The 25,786-nt window shown below is 40.9% G+C and overlaps 1 protein-coding gene across 1 annotated transcript in view; it reads left to right on the top strand.

Moving 5' to 3' along the window:
• The window catches only part of SFI1 (SFI1 centrin binding protein), a 105,697-nt gene that overhangs the window by 63,146 nt on the left and 16,765 nt on the right, over window positions 1-25,786 (top strand). The window contains exons 10-16 of the mRNA XM_060612646.3: window positions 2,670-2,826; window positions 4,190-4,351; window positions 6,171-6,241; window positions 7,572-7,664; window positions 9,711-9,808; window positions 11,205-11,271; window positions 15,343-15,473. Coding sequence (XP_060468629.3) covers window positions 2,670-2,826; window positions 4,190-4,351; window positions 6,171-6,241; window positions 7,572-7,664; window positions 9,711-9,808; window positions 11,205-11,271; window positions 15,343-15,473 — 779 coding nt within the window. The remainder of the gene's footprint in view (window positions 1-2,669; window positions 2,827-4,189; window positions 4,352-6,170; window positions 6,242-7,571; window positions 7,665-9,710; window positions 9,809-11,204; window positions 11,272-15,342; window positions 15,474-25,786) is intronic.

Below are 25,786 nucleotides of genomic sequence, written 5' to 3'. Positions count from 1 at the left end.
TGGAACTGCAAAACATTCTTAGGGATTGCATTAGCGATGTCATCTCTAGATTACAAAGGCAAAAGTTCTACATCCTGTGACTATCACTAAGCTGCAAATTATTATTTTTTTTCTGGCAAACACAGCACATTGTTTTTGTTATCTCAGGCAGAACAGCATCCCACAGAGTTGTTGAGAGGCAAGTTTATGTTACTCCCTGAGGCATCTTTACAGGTTTTTTTAAATAATAAGTAGGGGCTACGTGACTCTGGTCAGAGGCAGCTAGAAGCCATATGTCTAAATTGTGGGTTCCAGGGAGGCTTGCATCCCTGGTTTCAGCTGTTGTGTTAAGAATAGACCATAAAAGATCAAGAATGAAAGCAGGGAGAGCAGTTAAGAAGCTATTACAAAATCCCAGGTGGGATTCTAGACAAGGAGGATAGCAAGATGGTGTTGGATTCTAGGTATACCTTGAAGGTAATGCTGACAAGACTCGCTAACAGATGGTTAAGACGTAAAGCTTCAGAGAAAGAGTCCAAGGTGACTCCTAGGTTTCTGGCCTAAGTAACTGGAACAGTGGAGTTGCCATTTAGTAAAATGGGGAAGATGGAGGGGAGTTAGCTCCATTCTGAGCTTTGTGTCTTCAGCCTATATTATAGGCCTTTTGAACATCCTCAAGGAAATGTGAAGGAAGCAGTTGAATATATGTGGAGTATGGAGGGCAGGTCCAGACCTGAGATGTAAATTTGGGAGTTCTTGGCATGCAGTTGGTATTCAGTCATGAAACTGCATCAAAGGACAAAGGGAGTGAGTATAGCTTGGGGGGTCGTGGGGGGAGGGCGATTAGTCCCAGGACTGAGCCTGGGAGGAATAAAGGCAAAGGTAGCCTGGAGAATCTGCAGGCCTGATTGGCCATGTCAGATGCTTCTGGCAGGCCAGGGAAGGTGAGGAGTGGAATTTGACCTTTGGATTGAGCAACGCGGAGATCATTGATGCTCTTGGTAAGAGCAGTTTCAGTGAGCCTGATGGGGAGAGGATTCATGAAGGCCTTCCTGGGAGAAGAGAAATTAGAAAATAGACCCTTCTTTTGAGGAGTTTGGAAAGAAAAGAACTCCAGTGTTAGCTGGATGGCAAAGTGGTGGTTTGCTTAGGAATCTGATTTATTCCTTCCGGGTAGTGTTTTTTGTGACAGTAATCTTTTCCCCACAGCTTTTTATTTTTGACAAACACCAAATGACAGATACTATATTCTCTTCACTGGTTTATCCTATTGCTAACATCTTCCTACATTTGCTTTCTCTAAGTATATCAATATATTTCTTTATATTTTCTGAGTCGCTTAAAGTTGCAGACATAAAAGTTTACCCTAAATATTTCAGCTTCTATCTCCTACAAAGATGTTCTTCTATATAATCACAATATCATTATCATATCTAAGACATTCAATATTAATATGGTAATATCTACAATACAATTCATATTTAAACCGTAGATTATTGCTATTTTACTGTCAGGTCCAGGGTCCAATCAGAGGTCATCTGTTGTTTTCGGTTGTCATATCCCTGAAAGGATTTGCGTTTTAGGATTGGAGAAATAATAGCACATTCATACGCTGATTTTAAAAACCTAGTAGAGGGTGAAAACCAATGATGCAGAAGGGGGAGAAATTGCCAGTGATGAACCTGAGAAGGTGAGAGACATGGGATGTATCCATAGTCGGGGGTGAACTTCTGATGGAAGGGAGTATGGATACTTTATTCAGAGTAGCCAGAGAGAAGGCAGAGCCTGTGGGTAGGTGGGTAAGTAGATGTGAGAGAAGCTTGAGAAAATTCTCTTTTGATAACTTTTATTTTCTTGGTGAAATAGGAAGAATGGTATTCAGCTGAGAGGAAGGAAAGGAGAATAGGTGTTACAGGTTTAAGAAAAGAAGGTATGAAGTTGTCATCTGAGACTGTCATCTTCAAACTAGGGCATGCATATAGCTAGGCACACATGAAGACTTTGCTAAGGGTGCACAATTATGGATAGTTTTGAGGGAATCCTTTTGTAGACCCTCAACTTCTGCAGGTCACACTTCCCAGAAACTAATGTGCCTGAGACGATAGGCTTCCTCCCACTTGGGAGAGAAAGGCAGACCCTCGTCTATCCCAAATCTGAATTAAATATATCACCCCTTGGATTGTCACAGCTTCTTGTCTGTTCGTTGATTTTATTATATTCCTCTTTTTCCTTGTTGTTCTTTTAAAAAAAATTTTTTTAATGTTTATTTATTTTTGAGAGAGAGACAGAGACAGAGCATGAGTGGGGGAGGGGCAGAGAGAGAGGGAGACACAGAATCTGAACCAGGCTTCAGGTTCTGATTCTGAGCTGTCAGCACAGAGACTGACATGGGGCTCGAACCCACAACTGTGAGATCATGACCTGAGCCATAGTCGGACCCTTAACCCACTGAGCCACCCGGGCACCCCTCCTTGTTCTTAATCCAGAAAATAAATTACTTTCTGGAAGTAGAATGTCCTTCTTAAAGAGCCTTTCACTGCAAATTTCTATAGCTCATGATCCTGCTTGGGAGTTGTTACTTCCTTGTTTCTAGTTTTAGCTTTGTATCTCAGTTTCTCTTTTCCCTCACCAGTACTTCACCTCTGTTTTCCTGCCTCTCCTTTGATTGTTGCCTTTTCTCTGGTTTTCAGGCTTGGTCACAGTGGCAGGAACAGCTCCTGTATGTCCAGAAGGAGAGACAGAAGATGGTCTCCGCAGTGAAACACCATCAGCATTGGCAAAAGTGGAAATCCCTGAAGGCCTGGCTTGGATACCTGCAGGTCCGCAGAGTGAAGAGACAGCAGAAGGGTGAGCAGGAAGTCTCAGGCTCCAGAGACAGAGGATCATGTCACAATTTACAGTCTTCTGCCAGTGGTGCTGCTCTTTATTAGGAGAGATATAACCAAAGGAAAAAAAAAATAGAGATAACCACATTATGCCACAAATTTTGGAAAAAAGAGATTGAGGAGGAACATACATCATCTTCAATTCACATTTAAGTTATTTCCTTCTGGCCTTTTCCACTAAAAATATTTTTTTTTCAACAGGGTTTAATTATTACATAAATACTGTGATTATTTATGATTAATAGGATACATACAACTTTGTATCTTTTTCTACACAACTAAACATTTTCCTATGTCTTTCAATATTCTTCATAAATGTTATTTTTTTAATGATTGTCTGCATTTTGTAGGATGGCTTATCTTAATCTATTTAGCCACTCTTGTATCTATAGATATTTGGATTGTTTCTACTTCTCCCCAATTATGCAACCCATGTGATTTAGGATATTGAGGGTTTTTTTAACCACTATTCTCATGGTTTAGTTTCCCAATTAGAGTTCAGAAGTAATAACACACTGACCATGATCGTTGGTACTTTCTGTACTTTGGTTTCTGGAGCCCACACAGAAGTGAGTCAAGCAGCGTGCTAGACAGGGCTGGCTTTCACCCAGGCCTCCCTCCTGGGCTGCCAGGCCAGCAACTGCCTTTTGGGAGAGTTTGAATGTGTCTGTCTGAGGATAATGAAGGAGACCCACTGTCTGGTTGCCCAAGCCTGGAAGGTGAAGGCATGAAGCTATTTAGCATGATAAGCTGTTATTTAGGCACTGACTAATGTGCCTCTCTTTACAGCATTTGAATTCCAGGACCAATTCCCTTCCACTTCCTGGACTTCAGTTCATCAGGCCATTAGCTAATTAGTATTAAAAGCAGGTGACTGGCAGCCAGGATCAGTCTGGCTAAAAGCTCGAAAAACACCTTTGCCAGCATGGTGACCAAGTTGTGTCATTGAGTCAATCCCTGAAGTCCCACCCAGGAGACATCAGTAAAGAGGCAAATGTGAAAGAGTCTTCTTTGAAAGCAGCCGCCACCATTCCTGGTCATCAGTAGTTAAGTGGAAGCCTCAACTCTTTAATAGAACTGATTTTGTAACATCCTCCTCCCTAAAATTACAGACCTTTTCTCTTTCCTTGGAGAGAAGAAGTGTAGCTAAGGGCTTCCAAATTACCCTCCTCTGCCTAAAAAAACTTTTATTTTAGAATTCTTTGTAAGAACATCCTCGAATCCCTGCTGTCTGCCAGTAGTAGGGTGCAGCTTATCTTAAAGATGCTTCCAGCTCATCTCTCAACCTTGCAGGGGGCAGCACGTAGTTACTTTCTTTGTTGCAGACATGGCTGAGCGATTCCACCGGGTCACTGTGCTCCAGACACACTTCTGTGATTGGCAGTGGGCCTGGGAGCGGAAGGAGAGTTTGTATGCTGTGCACGCATGCGTGGAAGGGCTGGCCAGGAAGATGGCAATGCGGCGGGCCTTTACTCATTGGAAACACTGTATCCTTTTCAGTCACCCAGCCCTATCCATCACCACAGCCAGGGCATCATGAGCTCAGCAGCCTTTGAGACAAAGGGCAGGAGATATTTGGAAAACAATTACTGACAATATAAGGTGGTCCTGATCTCTGTTTTCTTTTTAAAAAATTTTTCACTGGACATGTGCTTACAAAAGAGTATGTGTAGTACACATTAACAGTTTAATGAATGGTATTAAAATACTTATGTACCCACTACCCAACTTAAAAATTAGAACCTTGCTGGGGTGCCTGGGTGGCTCGGTCAGTTAATTGTCCAACTTCGGCTCAGGTCATGATCTCACGGTTCGTGAGTTCGAGCCCCACATCAGACTCTGTGCTGACAGCCTGGAGCCTGCTTTGGATTCTGTGTCTCCGTCTCTCTCTGCCCTTCCTCCACTCGTGGTCTGTCTCTCTCTCTCTTTCTCTCTCAAAAATAAATAATAAAAAAACATGAAAAAATTAAAAAAAAAATTAGAACCCTGCCGATTTGCTAACACTGTTCATCCTTGATTGCATTCCCTTTCCTCCCCCTCAGTGGTAATCCCACTATCCTGAATTTTATGTTGCCATTTCATTGCTTTTCTTTACCCACTAGGTGGTGGAAATAGCCATGGCTGTGTGTTTCTTGGCAGCCCTAACATTATGATCATAGTTTCCATTTATTGTGCTTTACCATGTACAGACTATGCATTATCTGTTTAACCCTCATAGCAACCCTGTGGAGTAGATGTCAGTATTTCCATTTTATAGATAAGGAAACCGAGATTCAAGGGGGCTCAATTATTGTCAAAGTCACAGCGTATCATTGGGCAGAGCCAGGAGCTTTTAACCCAGGCATTTGACTCCGGTGCTTTGACTCCTGTGCACATGTCCATAATCACTGCCCTCATTACAGTATGTGCCCAGATGTGCAGATTCAGTCAAGGAGGTGGGGCTTGAGCTGACTTTGTCCTCAAGGATCACCTAGCAAAGTCGGGAAGAGTGTTTCAGGTGGAAGGAATGGTGTTTACACATAGATGAAGAAAAGATCCAAGGGCAGTGACAGGGATCTGTTACAGAGCTGTGGGGGTGTGGATGGCTGTTGGGCAGTACAGGTAGATGCAGGCTAGGGAACAGCTTGTAGAGCCCTGGATGCAGTGGTCAGGAATTTGGGCTTTCTCCTGATGGCGCTGGGGATCCTCTGGAGGTGTTTAAGAAGAGAAGTGATGGAGCAGGTTTGTACTTGAGAGGTCTGGATTACAGGGCAAAGCTGGCACGAGGAGAGCAGTTACATGAGACTCTCGCCAGTCTGTGTGAGGAGCAAGTCAGATGCACTGCAGGGCATCAGGAGTGGGAACAGAAAAGCAGGAGAGATTTCAGAGGAGACCAGATGGACTTGGCAGCCCAGTAGATGGAGAGAGTGGGAGGACAAGGTTTGAAAATAACTCCAAGGTTTTTAGCTGAAACATCTGACTGGGGTTTTGGTGCCAAAACAAAGGATGCAGGAAGACAGGAGAGCTTTAGATAAGGTTACTTGCAAATGTTTACTGTAATTCGTGGCAATTTATCTCAACTGTTCTTGCCTGTCATCAAATGGGCATCAGAAGAGAGAAAGGCAAGGCCAACTGTTTGATAAGCAACTCACACAGTTTCCCTTTGCCTCCTCCTCTTCCTGGGATCATCAGGAGGAGGCAGAGGTGGACGTAGGCCACCTGGCATGCCTATTTTCCCTCAACCCAGGACCCTCCCGATGGGTCACTGGGTTGCAGTGTGCTGGGGTGGGAACACTTTTGAGATGAAAGGCCTTAACTCCCTGGCGGATGTGCTGCTGTGCACTGAAGAAGCGGCCCAGTGGAAGGCGGCAGAAGATCACAGCAGACACAGCTTGCTGGTGAGAACACGGAAGCCTCTCAAGGCCTTTTTTTTTTTTTTTCTTCTTCAGGAACTGCCAAAGTTTTAGTGTTTAATCTTTAACAGCACAACTGACCAAGGTCCAAGATGTGACATTACCATGTTTAAAAAACTCTATAAACTAATTATAAAAACTATAAACTAATTATATAGTATGTGATAAGAAGAAAGCACATTTTGTAATAGAAAGTCTATCTACACATAGGAGTTGCTTCAAAACCATAGTTACCAACCCTGCTTAACCATCCACTTTTGGGGAACCCAGGCCCACATAATGCTCTTCAAGTATATCTGGTTGTGGGATTAGCTTCACTCAAGAAGCTCTGTTCCATTGTATGTGTCCCTGTTTTCATTTTGGATAAGAAATGGTAATGGTGTGGGGTCAGAGGGTCTGGAGTTGTAAGGGAAACTTGGAGGTGATCTAGTACTGCACTTTTTTACATGGTGGGCCCTCTTTTTCTTCTTTTGTTTTTAAGTACTCTCTACTACACCCAATATGTGACTTGAACTCACGACCCCAAGAGCAGGCCCTCTTTTTAATTGTGGGAACCTAGTCTGTGAAATCAATCAACGTAGAAATTCTGCGGATGAAGCAGAGTATGGGGAGTAGTCCCTCTTCTGCTGCTCTCCCCAACCCTCACCACATAAGGAGATCTTCAGACACTTTCAGGAGCCTTTGGGGTTCCACAGACCACAATATGAAAACCCCTAAACGCTTCACTTCTGTCTCAGAAAACTGGAGCCCAGGGCATTGGAGAATAGGCTTTGCTTAGGTGACATGTGAGGCAGTATTGCTGGAGCTGGAGCCAGTCTCGCATCTTGCCCCTACCCCTACCCCAGCCCCCCTAACTCACCAAGGCTTCCCTCTCCTCCTTTTATTCTATTCTACAAAACTACTTTCTAATTGTATAAGTGTGCATGTTGACACCCCCTCCACACACACATGGCTTGAAAAAAACACACCATAAGCTAAAAGTCTGTCTCTTTTTCTGAGAGGCAAAGTTGATGTTTTTAACCTTTGTCTGTAGTGTTCCCTCTGGGCCATGGTATCTCTCCTGGTCAGAGGTGAGGGTGTGTTTGTTCTTGTGCAGTAACAGTGGACAGCGGAGGATCAGTTAGACAGCTATTTATTAAGTGCCTACTGTGTGGGCTGGCTTGTATCAGACTCCCAACTGAATCTCAAAGCAGAAAGGATCCCAGGGACATGGGAGCAGCTGTGAATATCCACGACTGAGCCTCTGGCTTAGCTGCTCTTACTTTTACAGATGCTGCTGATTTGTAACTAGTTGTGTCCTTCCTTCTATTCACAGCACTTCTGTTTTCGAGCCCTAAAAGACAATGTGACCCACGCCCGTCTCCAGCAAATAAAAAGGAACCTTGCTCACCAGCAGCATGACATAATGGTGAGGGTCATCTGTATGAAGGGACCTCTGATGGCCATTGTAGAGTTTTGTCCAGACTTTTTAGACTCCAAAACCTTAGTGTCCATTTTCTCTAGTTAGCCATACTGGCTAACTCTTGGTTTTCCCTAATCTCATTTTGTATCTGTTTGCTCAGAAACTTGATAGCAGACTCAGAGGTCAGGCTCCTGATCTAGGGAATACACTTTGAGTCTTGCATTCCAGGTGGTGTTTGCACTGGGAATCTGTTGTCTTCAGTGGTTGGTTTACCTGAGGGCAACAAACATCCTATCTCTACTTATAGATCGCGTTTCTGGGTTTAGGAGGATGGGGTTTTTTGGTTTTGTTTTTCATTATGAAAATGTTCAAACATACAGAAAAATATAAAGAACAGTATAATGAACATTTATATACTTACAATCTAAATTCAAATATTAGCTGATTATTAATATTTACATTTTTTTGCTGAATCATTTTAAAGTAAATTACAGACAACATGAAACATTACGCCTAAACTTTTTGGCATGCATCGCCCAAAAATAACATTTTCCTTCATAACCACAATATCATTGTCATCCTTAATAAAATGAACAGTAATTCCCTAATTTGATCCAATGCCCAGCCAATATTCAGATCTTCACAGTTGCCCTCAAAATGTCTTTATAGATGTTTTTTTCAAACCAGGATCCAATAAAGGGTTGGTGACTCACTATATTTGGTTATATCTTTAAGCCTCTTAATAACAGCCCTCCTCCTTCTACTTCTTTTGTTTAACATGTTTATTTTGTAATTGTAGTAAAAAAAAATAACAAAATTTATCATCTTAACCACTGTCAAGAGTACAGTTCAGTGACATTGAGCACATTCCCATTATCGTGCAACCATCACTGCCATCCATCTCCAGAACTTTTTTCATCTTGAAAAACTAAAATTCTGTTTCCATCAAACACTAACTTCCCACTCTTCTCCCCCCTCCACCCCCAGCACCTGACAACCACCTTTCTCCTTTCTGTCTCTATGAATTTGACTACTGTAGGAACCTCATATTTACAGTACATGCCCTTTGTTTGTTTTAGCGTTTATTTTTGAGAATCGGAGACTGAGCATGAGCAGGGGAGGGGCAGAGAGAGAGGGAGACACAGAATCTGAAGCAGGCTCCAGGCTCTGAGCTGTCAGCACAGCTGAGATTATGACATGAGCCAAAGTCAGATGCTTAGCTAAGCCACTCAGGTGCCCCCAGTACATACCCTTTTGTGACTGACTTAGTTCACTTAGCATAAGGTGTACTTTTTTTTTTCAATCACACTGATTTTTGGAAAAGGAGGGCCAACTATTTTGTACAATATTCCATACTCTCGATTTATCGGTTTCCTTGTGATGCCATTTCATCTTTTTTTAAAATATTGTTCGTGTAAACTAACGGTTAGATTTAAGGGCTTGATTAGACTGAAGTTAAACTTTTTTTCTTTTTTTTTTGGCAAGCCTATTTCATAGGCAGTAATATCTGATAAGATCAGTTTTAACTTTTAAAATGGCATTGTTGGGGCACCTGGGTGGCTCAGTTAAGCATCCGACTTCAGCTCAGGTCATGATCCCATGGTTCATGAGTTTGAGCCCCGCATCAGGCTCTGTGCTGACAGCTCAGAGCCTGGAGCCTGCTTCGGATTCTGTGTCTCCCTCTCCCTATCTCTCTCTCTGCCTGTGTGCCCCTCTTCTCTCTCTCTCAAAAATAAAACAAACAAACAAAAAAAGATAAAATGCCATTGTCTTCTATGAGGCCCAGATGAGGAATAGCTTCAGCTTCTTCATTCTGATTTCCATAAACTGGAAAATCCATCTTTTTGCCTTTTATGTTGGCCCACAATAGCTCTGTATAGCTTAGCTGTAAATATTTTGTAAACCTGTTATATGTTGGGTACTCCTGGCTAAGGTAATTCCTGCTTTGGGGGAACTTGTAGTCTTTTGGGGTAAGGATTTGCTAATAGATTAAGAGAGATCATTTTACCTTTTGGCTTAATAAACCTCTGTTTCCTTCCTGTTTTACTTCAGCTGCTGCACAGGTTCTGGAACCTCTGGCAGTCTCGAATTGAGCAGAGGGAAGAGAGGAAGCAGCTCCCCTCACTGCGTGCTGCCTGGGACCACTGCAGGTAGGAACTCTGGCCTTCTCCTAGGGCTCTCTGGGGACTGACTCGCTGCACTCCAGAAGTGAGCACTTATTGTCCCTGCATGACTAGGCAGATTCAGAAAGGCCCTGCTATAAACCAGCAGTTCCTGAGCTTGCATTTTCCTTTTAGCTCATCAGATGAGAGGTGGAGTGAAGATGTTTGTGTTGGTTCTTGGTCACCATAGTTTAAAGTATGTACCTGCTGGTTCTCTGCCTCAATCCTTCAGGCTGCAGTGACGTTCACATCTTAGAATTCATGCATTGGTAGTGTTAAAGAGAAGGTTTAGGCGAGTGAGTATTTGTGGCTTGGTCTTGAAGAATGCAGAGAGTGTCTTGAGTTTTTTGGAGTTAATTATTCAATTAAAATAAATAAGCACTACATGTTTGTGAGGAATGCAGGTATAAAGTGAAAACTGAAAGCTCTCTGAATCCCTCCAATTCCTAAGTCCAATTCATTAGGTTCTTCAGAGGGAACCACTGTTCACTTTCTTGCTGCCAGAAATGTTCAACGTGCCCTCCTCCCCAGTAGTATAATCAACTTAATTCGCATAGTTGTAGGTCCCATTTTGGAGCACTTTTTTAATGAGTTGTTGAGAATCTCATTATTTAACTAAATTTGGAGTTATCAGGGTCTGTCATTGCTCTAAATCCTGGTTTACAGAACTGAATGTGGTTCTCACTCTTAGTATCACTTTTGTGAAAGGAGCTTGTCACAGACCCAGGTGGTCCTACACAAGCCCCAGACTAGTCATAAAACCAGAAAGTTCAGGATAGTTAGGGGATTTCATATGTATTACTCAAGTTCCAGAGACACTGTGCTTGGTGATCTACTTAGGTTTGTAAGAAAGTTGTCAAAATTTGGGGGCAAGCCACAGCCCAAAATCGGGTTGACAGATTTCATGTTGAATAATAGGTTCTTATTTCTCTCTCTCCCAGAGTGAAACCCATGGGGTGCCTTTAATGCTAAGATGTAACCACACCCAGACTTTCCAGTCTTAAAAAAACAAGCAACATTTTTATTTTTATTTTATTTTATTTTATTTTATTTTATTTTATTTTAATTTTATTTTATTTTATTTTATTTTATTTTATTTTAATATTTCATTTCATTTCATTTCATTTCATTTACTTACGAGAGTGAGTGTGCATGGGAGCAGGGGCAGAGCAGAGGGAGAAAAAGATTCTTAAGCAGGCTCCATGCTCAGCACAGAGCCCGATGCAGGACTTGATCTCACAATTGTGAGATCGTGATCTGAGCTGAAATCAAGAGTCAGACACTTAACCAACTGAGCCACTCAGGTGCCCCCAAACAGCATTTTTAAGACCCAAAGCCTGAAAGTGCAATAGGCAATACCTTGGTGTTATGTGTTTTATTTCAGAATAACGTTGCTATGCAAGTGTATCAAATTGTGGTTACTGTATACTCAGAAGAGACGATACAAGCAGGTATGGAGTACTTCATAGTAGATAATTCCACTGGGTTACATTCTTGGATCCATTTGCTTTGGAAAGATTCTTGGAAAAGACCTATACTAAGGGGTCTTAGTGTTCTGATTTGGAAGAGGGGTTGCTGTAAAAAGCTCAAAGGTATTTCCCCCAGATCCCTCTAGTGACATTGGAAAGTTTCCATAAGCCCCATTCCTTCATCTGCTGGGAAAACGCACATGCTGAGAGTGATGAGCTCTTAACCAGCCATTCCATTCACATCATTACTCACTTATTATATTAGGTGGCCAACCTTCAGGAAGTACTGGAAAAGGTACAGAACGTAAGTGCTGTGTCTGAGCGCTAAACAGTGTGAGACCTGTACCCACAGCAGGTGGGAGGATGTGAGGGTCAGGCTGGCAAATTAGTAAAGGTAGATTGAGAAAGGATTCAGTTCCATTTTTTTAAAGTTTTATTTAAGTAATCTCTACACCTGACGTGGGGCTCAAACTCACAACCCCGAGATGAAGAGTTGCATGCTCTTCTAACTGAGCCAGCCAGGCACCCTCTAATCAGTTCCATTTAAGAAAGACTCATTTAGCATCTGCTGTACCTCAGACACTGCTAAGCACTGAGAATACAGTTGTGATACAAACCAAGTAAAATTCCTGCTCCCGCAGGCCTTGTAATTTAGCACCAGGGTGGCAAATTAGCTGTAATGATGGGAGCAGCTGTTGAGAGTGCTGAACCAAGGATTTCAAGGCCACCTTTAGGCTTGGGGGAATTTGTGTTCAACTGATAATGTCTGCATGGGCATTGCAGTAGTAAGTGGTGCTGCCCATGGCTCTTTTTGGCCATCCATGGTGAAATGGAGGAAGACACAAACCAAACTCCTGCCAGTTGTTTTTCTGCTGCCTTCTCCACCCCCACCACCGTCTGCTTCTAAAGTCTAACACATGAATCTGAAGAATTTGGCTGTTTCCTCATAGTGTTGAGATAGAATCTGAATTTTCTAACAAGGTGTACAAACTCCTTTGGGAGCTGGTCTCTGGCTGTTTCTCTGCCCTTTCCTATTACCACTCTGTTCCTTCATAACAGCTAAGCTGCAAGTCCTTCCCTGAATGTGCTTCTCACTGTACCTGCACTTTTTTTCTTAAGTTTACTTATTTATTTTGAGAGAGAGAGATGGCAGGGGAGTGGCAGAGACAGGGAGAGAGAATCACAAGCAGGCTCCGTGTTGTCAGCACAGAGCTCAGTGTGGGGCTTGATCTCACAAACCATGACATCATGACCTGAGCCAAAATCAAGAGCTGGTCGCTTAACCAGCTGAGCCACCCAGGCATCTCTGTACCTGCACTTCCCTGTCCCTCCTACCTGTTCAGCTCAGGTGCTACCTCTTTCCCCAGCGCCACACCATGTGTGGTTTTACCAGCATATTCATCATATCATTATGTAGGTGTCTACATGCCTCTCTCCTGCCAGACTGTGAGCTACTTGAGGGTAGACCCTGTCTCTTTCTTCTCAGCTCGACAGTGTTGACAAAGGGAACGTGCCAACTAATGTTTAGACAAATGAATGAACAAACAAGTTAACAGACAGACTGCCATTGGTTGCTTTGGAGTTTTTCCTAAAGATCATCCCAATTCTTGCTCTTTGGGTGGTACCAGCCTAGGGCATCGTTTGCCTTCCACACCTGGAAAATGCTTAGAGTTGCTGCATTATTTGACATTCCTTTGGATGATGTGGCTGTTTCTGAAAGGATGTTGCCACTTGGTCTCTTAAGCTCATTTAATGCAAGCTCACCAGAAGATAGAGACCTTTTAGAAAAAGAATCTGCTTGCTAGGGTTGAAAAGTGTTTATTTAAGGTGGAAAAGAAACAGAGAGTCTCCTATTTTCCTCCTGGAAAAAGAGAGTCCCTGGACACTGGGACCCAGCATTGGTGGAAAGGTCAAGGCAAGTGTCAGTGTTCTTATCTCTCACACTGCTCTTACATGGCCTGCGTAATATAGAAGGTCTGAAAAATAGTAAGAGCCCTTGCTTAGTTGCTGTTGGATTTTTTTTTCTTTTCAAATCTTTAGCTAACAATCTGAACGTCATCTAAGGAGATGACATCAGAGAACATCAAGTTCTTTAGGGAGAACATCAGTTCTTTCTATTTCAGGCAAAGATAAAAATATTATTCATTGTGGGTTTCTTTCTTTTTAAAAAGTAATACGTAAAGAATGGCAAAATGTTTGCTAATTGTTGGGGCTAGATGGTAAGTTCATGGGGATTCATTATAGTATTGCTTCTACTTCTGTTTACATTTGAAAATGTAAATGCCCTTAAGCAATATATAGACATTATAATTTGAGAAGTGTAGGAATACATAAAAGAAAAAAAAAATAAAACACCCATAGTCTTAAGATAACATTTGGTGAGTAAGTCTGGTATCTTTTTTCCTCTGTGTGTGTGGGAGTATGTATATCATATATTCACACACACACACATATGCTTACTGTTCAGTTATCTGTTGCTATGTGAAAAATCACCCCAAACCCAGTGGCTTAAAAAAAACAACCATTTTGGGGCGCCTGGGTGTCTCAGTCGGTTAAGCGTCCGACTTCGGCTCAGGTCACGATCTCGCAGTCCGTGAGTTTGAGCCCCGTGTCGGGCCCTGTGCTGACTGCTCAGAGCCTGGAGCCTGTTTCAGATTCTGTGTTTCCCTCTCTCTCTGACCCTCCCCCGTTCATGCTCTGTCTCTGTCTCAAAAATAAATAAACATTAAAAAAATTTAAAAAAAAACAACCATTTTATTACGCCTATGGATTCTGTGGGTCAAAAATTGAAAGAAGACATAACAAAGGTGGTTGGTCTTTGCTCCATGATTACTGGGGCCTCAGCTGGGAAGTCTGATGGCAGGGCATTAGGATCATCTAGAAGTTTCTTTACTCACATGGCTGGTTCCTGGACTGGAATAACTCGAAGACTGAGCTCATCTGGGATTGTTAACCAGAGCACCTACATCAGGCCTCTCTGAGAGGCTTGGATTGCCTCACGCATGATGATGGTGGCCTCAGGGCGGTCAGACTTCTTGTGTCGCTGCTCACTCCAAAAGTGTCACAGTGAACCAGACACAAGCTGTGTGGCCTTTCATGACCTAGCCTCCGAAGTCACATGTTGATATTTTCACCATTCTCTGTTGGTCAAAGCAGTCACTATCCTGCCCAGATTCAAGGGGATGGGACTTTTCAGTAAAGGAAGACCCAAGAATTGGAGGTCCTGTTTTAAAATCTACCACATGTTTTATCCCAAAGTTTTGGATCATGAAGGCATATGTATTTTTTTATGTTGGTTTTCTGTCTTCCTACTGATATTTAGTGATATAGTAGTAGCCTTTCATAATTACATAAAAATTTAAAGAATCTGTATTGCAAATGAACATCATAAACAAAATCAAAAGATATATTACAGGGTGGGAACAGTTTTGTTAACACACATGACAAAGAACTGATAAATTTTGTAAGGTTCAAAAAGCCCATTTATATCACTGAGGTAAGCACTGGCAGATGTAAAACAGGCAATGGTATGAACACTTAGTACATAGGACAAAACATTTAGATATATGCATGTATATATGCACACACACACAAATGTGTGAAGAGATGCTCAACCTGTTTTGTTGTTTTTTTTTTTAATTTTTTTTAACGTTTATTTATTTTTGAGACAGGGAGAGACAGCATGAACGGGGGAGGGTCAGAGAGAGAGGGAGACACAGAATCTGAAACAGGCTCCAGGCTCTGAGCTGTCAGCACGAGCCTGATGCGGGGCTTAAACTCACAGACCGCGAGATCATGACCTGAGCCGAAGTCGGGAGCTCAACCGACTGAGCCACCCAGGCGCCCCTCAACCTGTTTTTAAAGTAAAAATCTCTTCCTTCTCATATTTCATTCTTCACCTATTGTGTTGACAAAGATTAAAAATAATTATCTTAATCTTTTTCTCAATTTTGTGTAGAAAGCAACTGTCCCTCTAGAGTGTGACCCTGAAAGGTCATTTTTTTTTTTAATAATATAATGTACAAATAAAGGCCATTCATTGTTTTACTGTAGCGGCTGCAGTCCAGAGCAGACAGTCACTTCCAGCAGAGAGCCCTGCCTGTGGCCTTTCACGCATGGAGAAAACTCTGGCGATGGCACCAGCAGGAAAGTGTCCTCAATGCAAGAGCAGCACTCTTTCACAGGTATGCTGTGCAGCTCCTGTCTGTGCAGGCTTCTCAGGTCTAATTCTGCTGCCCCCACTGCCATTTGTGTTGTTTTTCTGCTTCCTAGGCCCCTAGGCCCTGGTTCTTCCTGGTTTTTCAATTAGGTGGGCTCATTGATTTCATGGAGCAGGAAAAGACAGCCACTATTTCTCCTGGGAAAGCTTTTGCTCATCTTTATTGCAAATGCTTTCAGAACAGCCCGAGTTTTATGCCCCTTTCCTCATTGCAAGCCAGTGTGAGCTCCATTAAAGCTGCCCATTAGCTTTCTGGATCAGAGTGTGGTTGGACCTTGCTTTGCCTTGGCAGGCATTCTCGAGTGTGATTTCCCTGAAATGCTTGCTTCCTGTTCTGCTAGACCTGAATTTCTGAAGTTTGAAATATAGTCGTCAACAAAATTAGGATGGGCAAAGAGCAGAGAGCTGTCTTTTTAGCTCCCACAGAGGTAAAATTTGCCCATAGCAGATCCTTGCTGCATTCTGGCAGAATATAACAAAGAACTTAATAATCACTGACTGTGTGTCTACCACTGTGGTGGGTGTGGTGTGATGGGAGAAAGGAAACAGATATATAAGCTCATTCACCTATGACATCACCAACTTCATTAATAATTTTCCTTCTCACAGCAGTCCTAAGAGAACAGGCTCAAAATGACAAATGACTCCCCCATGTAAAACAACCAGTAAGTGGCAGAGCCAGGTTTCAGTTCAGGTCTCCTTGACTCCAGGGACTTTGTGCTAGATCAAAAGGAAGATCTTTTTGATGACTTTGTAGAAACTTTCAATCTTTGTGAGGAGGTAAGACTGATACACAAGAAACAATCGAGGAACCATTCCAGAGACTAGATCCATGTGTCCTCAATTATGTCAGCCCCGAGTTCTTCTAGAGCTCAGAGCTGGTGCTGAGGGAAGTCCCTGGGGGAAGCATGCTATGAGCTGAGGGGTGAGGATGGATGGCAGGAGTGGGCAAGATGAGGAGGACCAGACCCAGGGGATCACCCAGGCCCATAGAAAGATAACAGATGTTTAAGCAGGTGCATGTAACTAGTAAAGTGATAGTTGTGGAGATTGCCCTGAGAAAAGTGTATATCAATTTAGGACAGAGAGACCAAGAGGCAGGGATGTAGGAGAAGTTACAATGATTTTGACTTTGAAGGACTCTGAGTGCTAGTCTGAGGGGATCAGCCAGAAATCTGAGTCCTTAGCACAAAGTTCAAGGAGAAGATTATTAGGGGGAAGCCCTGAGAAATTAGAGGCTGACAAGGGGACAGCACTTACCTTTTCCCCTTCTGCAGACTATGGCTTCACCTTTACCTAGTTCCTGTATTGATGTCTGATATAAGATTCCTTTGAAAAATGTCATTAATACTTAACACACACACACACACACACACACACACACACACACACACACCCTTTGTTTCTTTTACAAAGTCATGATTTATTCTGTTGCTTTTTTGTATTTTGGCATGCTGCAGAGACTTTCACATTTTGAGAGTACTTTCAAAATAGCCAAGAGGAGGGGTACCTAGGTGGCTCAGTCAGTTAAGTGTCCAACTTCAGCTCATGTCTTGATCTCACAGCTCATGAGTTCGAGCCCCGAATCGGGCTCTGTGCTGACAGTTCAGAGCCTGGAGCCTGCTTTGAATTCTGTGTCTCCCTCTCTCTCTGCCCCTCCCCCGCTCATACTCTGTCTCTCTCAAAAACAAATAAACATTAAACACACACACACACACACACACACACACACACACACACACACACGCACACTAGCCAAGAGGAGTTTCTAAAAGAATTTTTGTTGAGGCACCTGGGTGGCTCACTCGGTTAAGCATCTGACTCTTGGTTTCAGCTCAGGTCCTGATCTCAGAGTTTCATGGGTTCGAGCCCCACACTGGGCTCCATGCTGACCATGTGGAACCTGCTTGGGATTCTCTGTCTTCCTCTCTCTCTCTCTTTGCCCCTTCCCCACTTGTACTGTCTCTGTCTCTCTCAAAATAAATAAATAAACTTAAAAAAAAGTAGAAGTTTTAAAAAATTTTTTAATTAAAGGATTTTTGTTGGGGATCAGTCTTGGGTGATTTTACAGTTATCATTCGTGAGACAAAAAGGTGGAGGGTGAATTGGAGACGGGAAGTAGGCAGAAGGCTTGGAAGATAACCAAGGTCTGATGTGGATTTAGCCTGATCTGGATTTTATCTTGTTTTAGTTTAGTTGGATCTTTTTAGAAAACTTAGTTTTTTAGGTTCCTGCCTTTCTGGTCATGAGGGAGCAAAGTGATGGAGAGCCTGGCTTGGAAGCTAGACAGGCCCGAGTTCAGACCCTATCTTATAGGGTTGTCATGAAAAGTAGTGAGATAATCCATGTGGAATACAAACAGAATGTCAGCACAAAATATCAGCCTTCCTCCTAACCCCTAGAATTGATTTGTGATTCCTACAGTAAATGAATATTCATAGGTTTCGTACGGAGTTTAGCAAATCAGAGTTCCCCCAAAATATGTATGTTCTATTTTTCCATAATTCTTAGGATATTTTTTAAATATCTTAGGAATATAGACAGAATTTATAGTGGGAACTCATGAATGACAACTAAAAATTGTCGTTTCTTTTTTTTTTTTTAATTTTTTTTTTTTTTTCAACGTTTTTTATTTTTGGGACAGAGAGAGACAGAGCATGAACGGGGGAGGGGCAGAGAGAGAGGGAGACACAGAATCGGAAACAGGCTCCAGGCTCCGAGCCATCAGCCCAGAGCCTGACGCGGGGCTCGAACTCACGGACCGCGAGATCGTGACCTGGCTGAAGTCGGACGCTTAACCGACTACGCCACCCAGGCGCCCCTAAAAATTGTCGTTTCTTAACCTACCAGTGAAATACTATTCTGAGAATGAGACAAGACTGTTTTGTCTTTTTTTTTTTTTAATTGAGCTAAAATTAATAGTGAAAGGCACATATGTTAAGTAAATAGTTTGATGAGTTTTCACAAATTGTATACCTGGATAATCAACAACCCGGTCAAGATCCACAACATTTCCATCACCTCAGAAAGTTCCCTCATTTCCTTCCAGTTAATTCCTAACCCCCACATGTAACTATCATCCCAGGTTAATTTTGCATGTTTTTGAACTTTATATAATGGGATCATACAGTGTATGTTCTGTTGTTTCTGGCTTTTATTATTTATCTTTTGAGAGAGAGAGAAAGAGAGAGAGAGAGAAGGGAAGGGCAGAGGGAGAGAGAGAGAATCTTAAGCAGGCTCCATGCCCAGCACAGAGCTGACATGGGGCTTGATCTCACAACAGTGAGATCATCCCCTGAGCTGAAATCAAGAGTCAGATGCTTAATCCATTGAGCCACCCAGGCACCCCAGTGTCTGACTTGTTTTAAAGTTCAATGTAATATTTTTGAGGTTGAGCCATGTTTCTTGTTTACTGAGTAGTATTGTATGAATATAAGACAATATTTTGATCCATTTAAACATATGAGTTGTTGCCAGTTTGAGGCCACTATGAATAAATCTGCTGTGAACCTTTAGGTGGATGGTGTTGTCATTTCTCTTGAGTAGATACTAGAAGCCGACTTTTGGATCACAGGGTAGAGATGTGCTTAATCTTAATCCTACAGGGGGTCATGTCATTATACACCCACCAGCCTGGTTGTTCCACATCCTCATCAACATTTGGTTTTGACAGTGTTTTTAATTGAGCCACTCTGGTTGATGTGGAGTGCTGTCTTATTTCCTGTCAACTAATAATGCTGAGCATCTTTTTAAAGCCTCATCAGCCAGGATCAAAAGTCTGTAGTTTTACCAAGTCAGATTGATTGCCTTTGAAGGAGGGAATTCCAGAGGAATTCTGGAATGGTGCTGTTTCTGAGGGAAAGGAATTTGTAAGGTTTGTGTTCCCACTAAAGGATTCTGAAGAGGGAAAAGAGAAACAGGGATTAGTTTTGGATTATTCACTATTTCTTTCTTTCTTGTTTTTTTTTTTGTTTTTTTTTTTTTTTTTTTTTATGTTTATTTTTGAAAGAGAGCAAGCAGGAGAGGGGCAGAGACAGAGGGAGACAGAGGATCCTAAGCAGGCTCTGTGCTAAGAGCAGACAGCTGATGTGGGGCCCGAGCTCACGAACTGTGAGATCATGACCTGAGCCGAAGTCAGACACTCAACTGAGCCACCCAGGTGCCCTGGATTGTTTGCTGTTTCTGAGGCAAAATTAGGAGGGATGAGCAGTGGGGTTCACTAGGGAGTACTGTTATGTGTGCCCTCAGGAATAAATGAAAACAGCAAAGCTTGTCTGGAGCATCATTGGTAAGGAAGAAATCACCACTCAGAGTAAAGAAGCCCTCGTGGCATTTTACAACTAACTGCTGCATACCTTGGGAGAAACCATTTCCTTGCAGCTGGCTTTATGAATTAACAGTATTTTTTTGATGAGCAAGCCTGTTTAATTTTGTTACAGTCCAGTTCATCAAATTTTTTCTTTTATAATTACTGATTTTTGGGTTTTCTCCAAAAAAATATTTACCTATACCCAAGATCTTAAAAGATATTTTCCAACATTTCCCCTGGAAGGTTTATAGTTTTAGCATTTCATGTAGGTCTGTGATCATCTTGAACTTTTTTCTGTATATGGTCTGAGGTAGGAGCCAAGAATTAACTTTTTTCTGTTTTTCAGGTTTTTCCAGTACTATTTGTTGAAAAGACTTTTCATTCCTGAATTGAATTACCTTGACACCTTTGTTGAAAATCAGTTGCATCTATTTCTGGACTTTCTCTTCTGTTCCATTTATTTACTCATTTATCCTTATGCTGTTACCATACTGTCTTGATTATTGTATCTTTATAGCAAGTTTTGAAATCAGTTCTTCAATTTTATTTTTCCTGGGATTTTTTTTTTTATTTGGGATTGCACTGAATCTATATGGATCAATTTAGGAGAGATTGGACGTCTTAAACATATTGATACTTCCAATAAGTGAACATGAACGTCTCTATTTATATAGCTTTTCTTTGTTTCTCAATGTTTTGTAACTTTGCATAGGAGTTTTGTATGTATATTATAAAATTTATTCCTAAATGCCTTTTTTATGATACTGTGAATAGAATTATTTTAAAAATTCATTTCCAATTGTTTGTCCTACAGTATAGAAATACAACTGATACCTTGTGCTTTGTGACCTTTCTAGATTCATTTACTGATTTGAGTCTGTTGTGAGATGAAGCCCCATGTCAGCTCTGTGCTGGGCATGGAGCCTGCTTAAGATTCTCTCTGTCTCCCTCTTTCTCCCTCTGCCTCTCTCTTCTTCTCTCTTTCTCTCTAAAAAATAAATAAAAGCCAGATACAACAGAACACATACTGTATGATCCCATTATATAAAGTCTTGTCTTATTGCACTAACTAGCATCTCCAGTAAAGTCTTGAGCAGAGGTAATGAGAGGATACATAATTGTCTTTTTCCTATCTTGGGAAAACAAAAACAGTTTTCACCATTGAGTATTTTTATAGATACCCTTTATTAGATTGACAGTGTTCCCTTTTGTTTATTGAGAGTTTTTATTATGAATGGTGGTTAAATTTTTCCAGATGCTTTTTCTTTATTTATTGAGATGATTATATGGTTTTCCTGATTTCTATATTAAATCAACCCATATTCCTGAGATATAGAACCCCCTTAGCCATGATATATTATCTTTTCCACATGCTGTTGATTTTTTTAAAATATTGTAAAAGTTTTTGTTTATTTGTTTTGAGAGAGAGAGAGTTAGGGGGAGGGGGCACAGGGAAAGAGAGAGAGAGAGAGAGAGAGAGAGAGAGAATCCCAAGCAGGCTCCGCATCCCAAGCGGCCTCCGCATCCCAAGCAGGCTCCGCATGCAGGGCTCGAACTCACAAGCCATGAGATCATGACCTGAGCCGAAATCAAGTGTCACATGCTTAACCAATTGAGCCACCCAGGTGTCCCTCACATGCTGTTGATTTTGGTTTGTTAATGTTTTATTTGAAAATTTTACATGTACTTTCATGAGGGATATCGGTCTGTAGTTTTCTTGTAATGTTTGTCTTTCTTATTTCTTTCAAATTTTTGTAGAATTTAATAGTGAAATTATCTGGACCTAGAGTTTCCTTTATGGATATGTTTTTGGTTACAGATTTAATTTTGAAAATAGATACAGAGCTACTGAGAGTTTCTTTTCATGTTAGTTTTGATGAGCTGTTTTTCAAGGAATTTTTCGTTCTATCCAAGGTGTCACATTTAGTGGCAGAAAGCTGTTCATAAAAGTGTTTTTGACTCTTTTAATGTCTGTAGAATTAATGATGATACTACCCTGTTCATTCCTGATTTGGGTAATTTGTGTTTTTTCTCTTTTTTTCTTGATTAGTCTCACTAGGAATTATCAGGTTGTGTGTGTGTTTTTTTTTTTTAACTTTTGCTTTACTGATTTTCTTATTGTATATTTTTCTTACGTTGATTCCAGCTCTTCATTTTGCTTCTCTTTCTACTTACTTCGGATTTAATTTGCCCTCTTTTTTTTTTCTTAACCTTAAGATAGAAGCACAAATCACGGTTTTTGGGTTTTTTTTTTAAATTTTATTTATTTTTTAGCAATCTCTACACCAGCATGGGGCTCGAACTTATAGCCCCAAGATCAAGAATCACATGCTCCGTCAACTGAGCCAGACATTCACCCCCACCTTTTCTTTTTGTTGTTGTTCGATTATCCATTTTAAATGTTCAAATAGGAATTTTCAATTTCAATAGGAATGTTCAAATAGGAATTTTCTTGATATATTGTGGTTTTTTGTTTTTGTTTTTATTTATTTTTGAGGGGGGGGAGAGCACAAGTGGGAGAGGGGCACAGAGAGGGAGACACAGAATCCAAAGCAGGGTCAGAGCCCAATGTGGGGCTTGAACCCACAAACCCCGAGATCATGACCTGAGTCACAGTTGGACGCTTAACCAACTAAGCCACCCAGGTACCCCGATATACTATTGTTTTTGACTGTTTTGACATGTTTTATGGTCGCATATATGTGGTCTCTTTTGGTGAACTTTTGTTTTTTCCCATGTGCACTTTAAAAGAATGTTTATACTACAGTTGTTGGGTATAGTATTCTATAAATGTCTATTAGGATGATTTGGTTGGTAATCATCTTCAAATTTTTATATCCTTACAGGTTTTTTGTTTGTCTACTTGTTCTCTCAATTACTACAGAGGAGTGTTAAACATCTCTAGCTATGGGATGTCTGGGTGGCTTAGCTGGTTAAGCATCTGACTCTTGATTTCAGCTCAGGTCGTGATCTCACGGTCATATACGATCAAACCCCGTGTCAGGCTTTGTGCTGGGCATGGAGCCTCCTTGGGATTCTGTCTCTCCCTCTCCTTCTGCCTCTCTCCCACTTGTGTGAGCATTCTCTCTCTCTCTCTCTCTCTCTCTCTCTTTCTCTAAAGAAAAAAAAATCTCTAGTTATGATTATGGATTTGTCTATTTCTCCTGGTAATACTAACAGTTTTGCTTCATGTTTTTGGAAGCTCTGTTATTTGGTCCATGTACAGTTATGATTGTTATGTTTTCCTCATGAATTGCCCTTGTATCATTTTGAAATGAACCTTATTTTTGGTACTAGTTCTTTTCTCAAAGTCTACTTTGACTTAAAATATTCTCACCAGCTTTTTTTATATTTACAGTTTACATGGTTTACCCTTCCCACTCTTACTTTCAGTTTGTTTGTCTTCCTATTTAATAAAGCATGTCCTGTAAACAGCATATAGTTGAAGTTAATTTTTTATCCAGTCTGACAATTTCTGCTTTTTAATTAGTGTGTGGTTCATTTATATTTAATGTAATTGTTGATATGGTTGGGCTGGAGCCTATGTCCAGTTTTTGTTTCTCTGTTCCTTCTTTTCTGCCTTATTCATTTAAAAAATTTTTAATTGTTCATTTAAATGAAAAATTTTAATTGTTCATTTAAGTAGACAATTTTAATTGTTCATTTAAATTTTAATTTACATTAAAAGTAAATTAAAATTTACATTTTATTTCCTATATTGACTCTTTAGCTCTATACCTTTTGTATTTTTAAAATTGTCTTTCTAGGGATGCCTGGGTGGCTCACTTGGTTGAGTGGCTGACTCTTGATATTGGTTCAGGTCATGAGCTCACAGTTTTATGGGTTTGGGCCTTGTGGTGGGCTCCGTGCTGACAGCACAGAGCCTGCTTGGGATCCTCTTTTTCTCTCTGCCCCTCTCTTGCTCATACATCCTCCCGCACGCGCTCTCTCTCTCTCTCTCAAAATAAATAAACTTAAAAAAAATAAAAAATAAAATTGTCATTCCAGGAATTATAATATGCATCGTTAATTTATTACCTATTCTATCATACCACTTCATGTTAAGTGTAAGAATATAAAAACAGTAGAATTCCTTTCCTCTCTATCCTTGATGGTATTTATTGTCCTACATTTTACCCATGTAATGTTACTATTTTTGCTTTAAACAGAATTCTTTTTAAAAATTAACAGGAGAAAAAAGACAGTCTTTTATACATACTCACATATTTTCCATATTTAATATTCTTTGTTTCTTCCTATAAATCTGAGTTTTCGTCTGTATGCTTTCATCTTTTCAGCCTGAAGAAGATCCTTTAGCATTTTTATAGTATGAGTCAGCTGGAGATGAATTATCTCTGCTTTTGTTGATGGTTCTTTCACTCTCACTCTCATTTTTAAAGGACCTTTTCCTGGCAGTGCCTGGCTGGCTCAGTCCATTAAGTGTCCAACTCTTAGTTTCAGCTCAGGCCATGGTGTCCCAGTTCCTGGGTTTGAGGCCCGTGTCAGGCTCCGTGCTAACAATACAGAGCCTGCTTGGATTCTCTCTCTTTGCCCCTCCCCTGCTCATGCTCTCTCTTACTTACTCTCTCTCAAAATAAATAAACTTAAAAAAAACAAAAAAGGACCTTTTCCTAGATATGGAACAATGAGTTGATTTCTCCACCCCTCACTCCTGAGTTATTTATTTATTTACTTACTTAAAAAAATTTTTTTTAATGTTTATTTCTGAGACAGAGACAGAGCATGAGTGGGGGAGGGGCAGAGAGAGAGAGGGAGACACAGAATCAGAGGCAGGCTCCAGGCTCTGAGCTGTCAGCACAGAGCCCGACGCGGGGCTTGAACTCACAAACCATGAGATCATGACCTGAGCTGAAGTCGGTCGCTCAATTGACTGAGCCACCCAGGAGCCCCCCCAAGTCTTTTAAAGACACCTTCCCTTGTCTTCTGGCCTCCATTATTTATGTTGTAAAGTCACCCATCATTTTTATTGTTCTTCCCCTGGATGTAATCTGTCTCTCTTCCTTTGCCTTTAAGATGTTTTTATTAAGCTTTGGTTTTCAACAGTTTGGAGTGTGATATGTTTTAAGTGTAGTTTTCTTGTGTTTATCCTGCTTGGGGTTAGTTGAGCTAACTTGAATCTGAGGTGTTTCCCCCTCCACCACCACCACCACCAAATTTGGAAAGTCTTTTACCATTATTTCTTTAAATAATTTATCTATCCTATATCCTTTCTTCCCTCTTTCTATGACTCTATAATTACACAGTGTTAGACTGTGTGATGTCCCACAGGTCACTGAGGCTCTGTTTGTTTTTTTTTTCTTTTTCTCTCTTTTTCAGATTGGGTACTTTCTATTGATCTTCCAATAGAAAGTCTTTAGTGGTCTCTTTCCTTCACTTTCTCATTTGTAGCTCATCCAGTGGTTTTTCTCCTTCAGATATGGTACTTTTCAGGTCTAGAATTTTCTTTCTTCCTTTCTTTTTTTCCAATTCTGGTAAAACATAACATAAAACTTACCATATTGGTAATTTTTAAGTACACAATTCAGTGGCATTAAGCACATTTGCGATATTATGTAGCCATCACCACTATCCATCTCCAGAACGTTTTCATCATCCCAGACAAATTCTGTATCCATTAAAAATTAACTTCCCATTTCCATCTACTCCTAGCCCCTGGGAACCTCTCATCTACTTTCTGTCTCTGAATTTGCCTATTCTAAGTATCTCATTTACATGGAATTGTGTAATAGTAAACCTTTTGTGTCTGGCTTATTTTACTTAGCATAATGTTTTCAAGGTTTATCTGTGTTGTAACATGTATAAAAATTTCATTCCTTTTTATGGTTGAATAATGTTCCATTGTATATACCACAGTTTGTGTATGTATCCGTATGTTCATAGACACTTGGATTATTTCTGCCTTTTAGCTATTGTGGATAATGCTGCTGTGAGCATCGTTGTACATACAT

This window comes from Panthera onca, chromosome D3, assembly GCF_046562875.1.
Source record: "Panthera onca isolate mPanOnc1 chromosome D3, mPanOnc1 haplotype 2, whole genome shotgun sequence".
Classification (NCBI taxonomy): domain Eukaryota; kingdom Metazoa; phylum Chordata; class Mammalia; order Carnivora; family Felidae; genus Panthera; species Panthera onca.
The sequence above is the reverse complement of the archived record's forward strand: the minus strand, read 5'-3'. Positions and strand labels throughout refer to the sequence as shown.